This window comes from Pygocentrus nattereri, chromosome 6 (assembly GCF_015220715.1).
Source record: "Pygocentrus nattereri isolate fPygNat1 chromosome 6, fPygNat1.pri, whole genome shotgun sequence".
Classification (NCBI taxonomy): domain Eukaryota; kingdom Metazoa; phylum Chordata; class Actinopteri; order Characiformes; family Serrasalmidae; genus Pygocentrus; species Pygocentrus nattereri.
The window spans coordinates 14,199,611-14,208,703 of NC_051216.1; the positions used below are offsets into that span (position 1 = coordinate 14,199,611).

Consider the following 9,093-nt stretch of genomic DNA (forward strand, 5'->3'; position numbering starts at 1 on the left):
TGTAGTTGGGTAAAAAGATGACACATCACAATTAAATAAATAGGATCCTGTTTAAAGGGATGAAGCACCTGAACATGCATACCTTTGATTTTTTATAAGGTTGAGTAATGTCCTGTATTTGACCCTGCTATGTATTACGTATGAATGTCCTATCTATTAATATCTTATATATGAGCGTCCAAAGTTTGTCCTTTCAGTAAGTATCCTGAATACTATATATCCTATGACATATGTACATATGATTTGATGCTATGATGTTTTGTTTTATTTATGAAGGTCCAGTAAATTAATGTCTTATGTATGAGTATTATATAAATGCCATATATTGATTAAGTATATTAATCATATGTTAATGGGACCTATAATGTATAAGTTTTGTACTGAATATATGGGTGTGCTAAGAAAGTACTTATATATATGTGCTATGAAGCCATATATAGTTGTCTTATGTAAGAGACTTATGTGAGAGTGGCCTTTTAGATGCTGCTGGATTCTGGGCTGGATTTAGTCAAGGCCTAATAGGTTCCAGTGAATAAGCATGCAGTTTGGCCTAATTTTAGCACTTTCACGTTTTATTTTCTTTTTTCTTTTTTTTCAGTAAAATATCCCAGCATAAATGGACTTTTGTTTATTTGTTTGTTTGTTTTTCTGTTTGTTTGGCATTCTCAAAATGAATGTCAAAAAAGCCAATTATACATTGTTTATATAGCTCCACCAGAACATCATCAATAAATATCTCTTCCACACTTCTTCATGTAGAAGCCTCAACTTGGGCGTATAGTACAAGCAGTTCTGCATAAAGGATTGAGTGTGTATTTTTTTCCTCAGTCAAGGTAAGTCGTCATCCTGTATCAGAGGGGCTTCATGAATTTGGGGACTCGTGCAGCGTCTTATATAAAAAATAAAACCACAAAAAGTCTCAGGTGCATTTCTCTATACCCCCCTCCCTCCCTCAAACCAGATTGGTGGTGGCTCCTGACGACGCCCGTGACGTCCTCACGCGCGGGCCACGTGGGCTCGAGCTTAACGGGGCTCCCATAAACAAAGACACATTGGCGCCTCGCGCTAGTCTGCGCACAGACTCCTCTCGCGGTTGCGCTCGCACTCTGCTTTCCCCCGCTGGACCTTTGCATTAAACTCGCTCTGCTCTTTCTCTGTGCGCGTGTGGATACAATGCAACTTTGTGTGATGCTGATTTAAAGGTACGTGGTGACTGCCTTTTGCACGTGCGTGTGCTTGTGCGTGTGCATGTGTCTGTTTCGCATGTTTTCCATAAGGGACCCGACTGAAACAGAGCGCGTGGCTATCAAAAGTATTTGCATTCGCAGAAGTATCCAAATACGTTTAAATGTTTTGGGGATGTTGCGCGTGATGCTGGGTCTTATATAGACAGTTATACGGGACCACTGCCTCGAGCTTGCGTGTGCTCGGTGCTGATCCCGTAAACGCACATTATACAGAAACGTTTAAACAGCATAGAAATAAATCAGATCCAAAAGTTGTCTTGGTTTCAAACCGATGGACTTATCGAGCTTTTTGTTTATTTATTATTTTGTGTGTTACGTTCACCGCAGCATTGCGCTTGGACCTGTGTCCACGGCACGTTTAATAGAAATGCTTGTGAATGTGCATGGGTGTTGTTTGTTGGCGCACAGGACCCAATCGAGTTTGAGCTCAGTGAGCGCAAACAAACCACATACAGCCTTTCAGGACAGACAGACAGAGTCCGAAAAGTCCGAAACTCTCATTCGCAACAAACTGAAACACCTGCTCCAGCGCGCGGTGCGCACCACAGCGCAGCGGGGCTGCACGCGGGGGGACAACAGGAACGCTGCTGAAGGACCATCTGAGTCAGATCTGTGTGTTTTTACCCCCAGGGGGAGACCCAGACCCGAGCCAAGCCGAGCTGAACCAAGACCTGTCCACAACCCGCTTTCTCCAGCCGATCACACCACCATCCAATCTGAGTGGCGACGAGGAGGAGGCACGCGGCTGAAGGTACGGCGCGCGCAGTGTAGCCCAAAACACGACTTTCTTAAAAGAAAAAAAAAACTTTGTTGGTGCTTAAAATTTACATGTATAAATGCAAATTATGAGATGATACGTGCGATGTTCTTTACAGCTCGTGAACTTTTAAAACGGCTGGTCATTTCTGATGACAGCGTGTGAACAGCAGGACGCAGAGCTGCTGATGTCTTTGCTTGTTTACTCTGGACATTTAAATTACACACTGGTTAACTGAATATTTTCCTGAATGGTTTTCCACCCAAAGCGCTTAAAATGACTCACTGTGTTTTGCAGATTTCACATTTCTAATGACAGAACAGTATTAGTAGTAACACCTGAGCAACATTACAACAATGTTATTATGATGTTGGTGTGTTTGCGAAAGCTCAATGTCTTAAACAAAAAGTAATATCAAACAGATATAAGCAAATACATTTTTGTTAATTCTAATTTTTGACCTGTTATTTTACTAATTTTGACATTTTAATAACTGACTGGCTTTACTGGACAAGACATGCAATATGCTGATGTCCATCGGTGGAGGACAAAACTGAGGATAAAATAAAACTCCACTGAGATCAGGACAAAGTTCTCTAAAAACCAAAACAAACAGTATAAACAGTGTGTGGTGTCTGTGCCAAAGCTCAAAACAAGTTCAAAAAGATGAATAAAACTGTATTTGCCATTCTAGAGGGGTCAGTATGTTCCTTGGTCTAATACATGTGGCTCAACCTGAAACAGCTAAATCACCGAGATGATTTATGTTGGGTGATTTACTGTGGACTTTAATGAAGACAGCAGATGTAAATTTAACTGCACGTATAAATGTGCACTGTAGGTGTAAATTCAGCTGGAAATTTGCTATGAATCAGTTTAATCATCATGTGCCATCATTAGAACTTTGTTATGATGATAATGTTGGTCTCTTTGGTGATTTTCTTTGTGTATTATGAAATTACAGGTTGTCAAATATTACACAGCATACAAAAATATGATGGTGAAGATGATGTCTTTGGAGAATGAGAAACTGTAAATTGTTCACAGCATCAGCCTGCGGCTGAGAGACTGGATTAAAATGTTCATTTACTGTTGAGATTTATGTCCAATTGACCCTGAATTCATTTTTTCCATATGTAGTACATGCAGTTGCTCAGAGCAATGCGATGGTGGTTTTAGTGTCTTCTTGGATATGCTTACTTTGCAAGGTTCAATCACAGCCATGATTAACTTTGGCTCTTTAATATGGGATAAAATGAGGCAGATCTTAGTTCAACACTACAGATGTGAAGCTCTGGAGATTTCTTTATGAATTATGACTTCTGGCCACAGCATTTGAACAATGTGCTGGTGAAGCTGGTGCCTTTGTAAAATCCTAATGATTCACTTTCCCTCTGTTCTGTTTTGTGTGTGTTTTTCTTTCACTGTGCCCATTACAGCCATGCCCTGTGTCCAGGCTCAGTACGGCTCCTCTCCGCAGGGCGCCAGTCCGGCGTCCCAGAGCTACAGCTGCCCGGGGAGTGGCGAGTACAGCTGCGACTTTCTCACACCCGAGTTTGTGAAGTTCAGCATGGACCTGACTAATACTGAGATCACGGCGGCCACCACGTCGCTACCCAGCTTCAGCACATTCGTGGACAGCTACAACGCTGCGGGCAGCACTGCCAGCGGCACCAGTGCCAGTGGTGCCAACCTGGGCTACGACGTGAAGCCACCCTGCTTGTACCAGCTGCCCCACTCTGGGGACCCTTCAACCATCAAGGTTGAGGACATGGCCCTGCATGGTTACGCCCACCACCACCACCACCCTCATCCTCACCACCCCCACCAGGGCCATCTGGGCCCTCAACCCGAGGAGATCATGGTGACCCATTCGGGTTCCGTCTACTTCAAACCACCCTCGTCCTCCTCTTCCTCCTCCTCTTCCTCCTCTTCTTCATCCTCCTCGCCCCACGCGCACGCGCCCAGCACCCCGGGCTTCCAGCTACAGGCCGCTCCCGCGTGGGAGGACCCGGCGGGCCCCCTGCACGCCTTCCACCACAGCTACGTCCTGGAGCAGCGCAAGCACAACCCGGTTTCCAGGCTCTCCTTGTTCTCCTTCAAGCAGTCTCCGCCCGGCACGCCCACAGTCTCGAGCTGTCAGATGCGCTTCGATGGCCCGCTGCATGTGGCCATGAGCCACGAGCCGTCCGCGCCGCCGCCTCCGCACGGAGCCCCTGGCTTCGCAATGCCCGGCGCGCTCAGGAAGCAGGCGGCCGTGGCCTTCCCGCACGCGCTCCCACTAGCCGGCCACCATGGGCACGCTCACCCGCACGCCCACCAGCTGCTGGACGCGCAGATCCCGTCGCCGCCGTCGCGCGGCTCGCCGTCCAACGAAGGCATGTGCGCCGTGTGCGGGGACAACGCCGCGTGCCAGCACTACGGGGTCCGCACGTGCGAGGGCTGCAAGGGCTTCTTCAAGGTGTGTGAGCGCGTGTGAGGGGGTCATTATTAACGTAGTGTCATTGTTATTATTAATTATTAACGGAGGAAATTAGCGCAGCGACGCTGGGGGAGTCCTAAGCGTGTGTGTGGGGTGAGGGTGGGGGTGGGGGTGGGGGTTGGGGGAGTGTATCTAGCGGTTGCACGACCCGGTTGTAAAATATTAATTACTGTTAATTAATTATCTGTTAATTATGAAAAAAGAGGAAATGGAACTATTAAGGGACGATCTAATGGTTGTGCGCGCGCGGCATTTCGCTACTTTTACACACACACATATATATATATATATATATATATATAGAGAGAGAGAGAGAGAGAGAGAGAGAGAGAGAGATTTATTATCAGCGCTAATCAAAGCTGCGCTTTTTTCTCTGAAGTCTCTCATCTCTTCTGTTTTCAGCTCGCAATCGTGACGTAAAATTAACATTAGTATTAGTAATAGATCAAAGAGGAGGAGCACACGCACGTGTAAGCCTGTTTCTGTGCTTTCCCCCCTCACAGTAGAAAAAGCTTTGTTAATTATTATAATTCATTTAAAGGGTCATTGTTATTAGCAGTAATATTAGCGTGGGTATATTTAGTTTCCCCTCTTCAGCTCAGAGTCTTTCTTTCACTTTCAATAATCATTAATATTAGTTCTACTTCTAGGACTTGTATTAGTTTTTGTCTGAATATTAGCACTAATTATAATATTAGTATTGCTATTCATATTCATATTCATTCATTAAGTATTACTGCTGGTGATAATGTTAGTATAAACCCTTAAACACTTAGGATTGCTGGAGGGCATCTATGTAACTTGTATGCTGCCAGCTTCTGAATTTTCCTCTCAGACTCAGTGATAAACATCCTCCAATAAATGTAATTTGGCTGCGTAATTCAATTTTATTGTCATCCCCAAAGCCTCATTAGTTTCTTTCTGTTCTCTTATCCAGCGCACGGTGCAGAAGAATGCAAAATATGTGTGTTTGGCAAACAAAAACTGTCCTGTGGATAAGCGCCGGAGAAACAGGTGCCAATACTGCCGCTTCCAGAAGTGCCTTGTTGTCGGGATGGTCAAAGAAGGTAAACATGTGTCTTTGTTCTTTAGGTTTCCTTTGAAGTGTTGAAACTGCATCTATGCTTCAAGTAAAATCCCCACAAATGAATTTATGTCCAGCTGGACTTTTCAAAAAGTAAAGTGCGGCAATAAACTACATGCCTTGCAATTAACGCTGTGCTCTATGTCATTTCACTGATCAGTTGTTCGGACTGCTAGTCTGAAGGGCCGAAGAGGCCGTTTGCCGTCCAAACCCAAAAGCCCCCAGGAGCCCACTCCTGCCCCCCCACCGGTCAGTCTCCTCAGTGCACTGGTCAGAGCCCATGTGGACTCCAACCCCTCCATGTCCGCACTGGATTATTCCAGAGTGAGTTGAACTCTTCTTTCTTTTAGAAGACTGTTTTTCAGCATCACAGAGCCTCAGATTTAGTGGCTGCCAGACGGTGTAGATGAATGTGCTTTGCATATTTCTGATGTGCCCAGTTCAATATGCTTCATGATAAACTTTAAATATGTTAATAGGCAGCATATTTTTAACTCCGTAAATTGCTTTCGAAACAGAGGGACTCAATAAAACACAGACACCAGTTAAATGGAAAGAAGGAGGAAAAAAAAGCATTCCCCCCTCCTAGAAATGGGCTTTGCAATTTCACGGGTGATATATTTTAGAGGAGCTCATTAAGGTCGTGTTTAAATTAAATATCCCAGTTCCACGCCAGCCCTGACTACCAGCTGAGTGGAGACGACACGCAGCACATCCAGCAGTTCTATGACCTCCTGACGGGCTCCATGGACATCATCCGGGCGTGGGCCCAGAAGATTCCTGGCTTTACGGACCTCCCCAAGCAAGACCAGGACCTTCTGTTCGAGTCTGCATTCCTGGAGCTTTTCGTCTTGCGTCTGGCCTACAGGTACGGCCAGCTCTGCGCTCTCTGATTTCACTTTCAGTGATGATAACTAACACAATAAAGAGTGCTGCAAACCACTTTTACACTTTTTTGCATTTTCAAAAAATGACTCTGCTCATCAATCATTTCAGACCATATTAGTTTACAGCTAGTTTTTAAACAACCTACAAAATCCATGAATTACTGCACTTATGTATATTTGACATCTTGGACGGTTGCCTGTGTTGTCTGTCTTTCACATTCACCCTTTCCTCTTTCTTCTGTTCTGTGTACATACCAAGCTATGCTGAACTGAAACTCCACCAACTTTGCTGGGTGGCAGTAAAGCATCTTTCATGTTATAACAGCAGATAGTTTTTAAAAGATGGCATTAATTAAAAGCTGAATCTCTGCAGCACAGGCTACAGCACGCACTCCTCCTTGTGAAAAGTGATTAGTAATGGGTGCATGTAAATTGATTGCAGGTCTAACCCGATGGAGGGTAAGCTGATCTTCTGCAATGGTGTAGTGCTGCACAGGCTGCAGTGCGTGCGCGGCTTTGGCGAATGGATCGACGCCATCGTGGAGTTTTCCTCCAACCTTCAGAGCATGAACATTGACATCTCTGCCTTCTCCTGCATCGCAGCGCTCGCCATGGTCACAGGTACGAACATTGGATTGCAAAGTCCGAATGGCTTTGTGCTTCAGCTCCATCTCCTTACTGCAACCACAGGAAAACTGAAATACAATGAATTAGTCTTTTGATTGTCATAGAAAGTCATGCGTCATCATCAGCTCCATCATAGTCCTTGCGTATATATTGCATGGTATGTTATATATTAGCTTATAACCTTTCATTTGCTGTTAAATTAAAAGTTGGATTTCCCTGTGTTGCTTCTATCATTTGTGTTTGTTCCCTGTGTTGGTGGTCTTTCTCATTTCTCCTCATCTCTTCTACTGCTAAACCTCATTAGTAACTTTGCTTATATAACTTTAGCGATTTATCTTTTTTTCCTGTTTGTGTACGGTTAGAGTTAAGGACTGAATACAACTTTTAGCAAGTTTGTTTGCTTTTACTGTGTAAATTAACAAAGTTAATTCTATACATTTCTGTTGTATAAACTTATCCTTTGAGTACAATATCCATAAGTAAACTTGCTTACATTTTGGTCGCAAAGCATACCATTACTATTTGCAGTGCATTTTTACAGCTCAAACAACAAATCAACATTATTGTTTATCATCTACTCTGTTAGAAATAAAGGTTCTGTTCAGGTACACTTTGAAAGGACCAATTGTTTGCCTTAAATATGTTTTAACCAGGTGAAAAGTACAGATTTGTACCTTTTCATAACTTGTTTTAAAACAGAACGATAAAATAAAGAGCCTGGAGAGGAGACAGGTGTGTGGAGTCAATACAACTTAGAAAATATAATATCAGTGGATTATGGTACAGTTATGTTCCCTGACTAAAGGTTCTGAGATGTACCTTTGAGGGTACCACCCCAGTGACAAGCGGGGTGACAGTTTCATAGCTTTTGTTCTGAGAGTGTAATACTGTGAGCGTCACTAAGGTAATCTAAGTCTCTCATCGCTCTGGGTTTGTATCTGCAGAGAGACACGGGCTGAAGGAGCCGAAGAAAGTGGAGGAGCTCCAGACTAAGATCGTGAACTGTCTAAAGGACCAGCTGGCCTTCCCCGGGGGAGGAGGAGGGGGAGGCGGGGGTGGTCCTGCCCGGCCTGCCCCCCTGTCCCGCCTGCTGGGGAAACTGCCCGAGCTGCGCTCGCTCTGCACTCAAGGCCTGCAGCGCATCTTCTACCTGAAGCTGGAGGACCTGGTGCCCCCGCCCGCAATAATAGACAAGCTGTTCCTGGACACGCTGCCCTTCTAGAGACTCTTTCACACCGACCTCAGAGAACTGACTGCTTCCACAGACTCCTTACACCTCTCCTCTCCCCCTTTTCAATGATTATTGCTGTTACTGGTTCCACGACTGACATCCAGCTGTTCGGATCATCAAACCAAACCAAACCAAACCAAACGAAGAGAGATAGTCTTCAACAAGTGATGCAGTTTTCTTCTTATTATTAATATTATTTTTGCTTTCTGTTTCTTTTTATTTTCCCTTTCGACCTTCGAAACATTCAAAGATATAAATAAACGACCCGCGGGGGGAAACAGTCCTAGTTTGCGTAATTTTACTCCGACAAAGGCGGGAGGAGCTCTTATCACTCCGCACTGACATCATTAACGAGAAAAGACATCCAACGATAAAATCCCTGGAAAATCACCCAGTAAATGTAATATAATCCATTTATATATACATATGCGATAGATTTATTCGCGTAATTTTTAAGTGTATAAAGAAGAAGAAAAGTTGTTTTTTTTTCTTTCTTTCTTTTCTAACTTGTGCCTGTGTGTTTCTGTCAGGATCGAAGAGGAGGCGGAGAAAAAAATGTATAATAAAACAAAAACTACTAATAAATAAATGGAAAAAAGCAGGCATGTTTGTAGAGGACTATAGGCCCTTTGCTATGGAGGTGATGTCTATATAATCCAGCAGTATTCTTCTTATTCCGGACACTATGTAGTCTGATAGATTTTATAACGATTCGTAGTGCTGGGAGCAGCTTTTTCTGTATGGCACATGTGGCGAAAAAAAGCAAAGAAAAGATAAA

The 9,093-nt window shown here is 44.0% G+C and overlaps 1 protein-coding gene across 1 annotated transcript; it reads left to right on the forward strand.

Annotated features, from left to right (window-relative positions):
- Nucleotides 1-1,080: 1,080 nt before the first annotated feature.
- On the forward strand, nucleotides 1,081-8,780 carry nr4a2a (nuclear receptor subfamily 4, group A, member 2a). The gene is made up of 8 exons (XM_017691459.2): nucleotides 1,081-1,202; nucleotides 1,878-1,998; nucleotides 3,444-4,465; nucleotides 5,424-5,553; nucleotides 5,731-5,894; nucleotides 6,236-6,438; nucleotides 6,900-7,078; nucleotides 8,029-8,780. Exons 3-8 carry the CDS (start codon nucleotides 3,446-3,448, stop codon nucleotides 8,304-8,306), a joined length of 1,974 nt encoding a protein of 657 aa, XP_017546948.1. The 5' UTR covers nucleotides 1,081-1,202; nucleotides 1,878-1,998; nucleotides 3,444-3,445; the 3' UTR covers nucleotides 8,307-8,780.
- Nucleotides 8,781-9,093: the final 313 nt, after the last annotated feature.

Coding starts and splice junctions, on each gene's coding strand:
- nr4a2a (XM_017691459.2), top strand. CDS start 3,446: ATGCCCTGTGTCCAGGCTCAGTACGGCTCCTCTCCGCAGGGCGCCAGT. Junction 4,466..5,423: donor GCTGCAAGGGCTTCTTCAAG/GTGTGTGAGCGC, acceptor TCTCTTATCCAG/CGCACGGTGCAGAAGAATGC. Junction 7,079..8,028: donor AGCGCTCGCCATGGTCACAG/GTACGAACATTG, acceptor TTGTATCTGCAG/AGAGACACGGGCTGAAGGAG.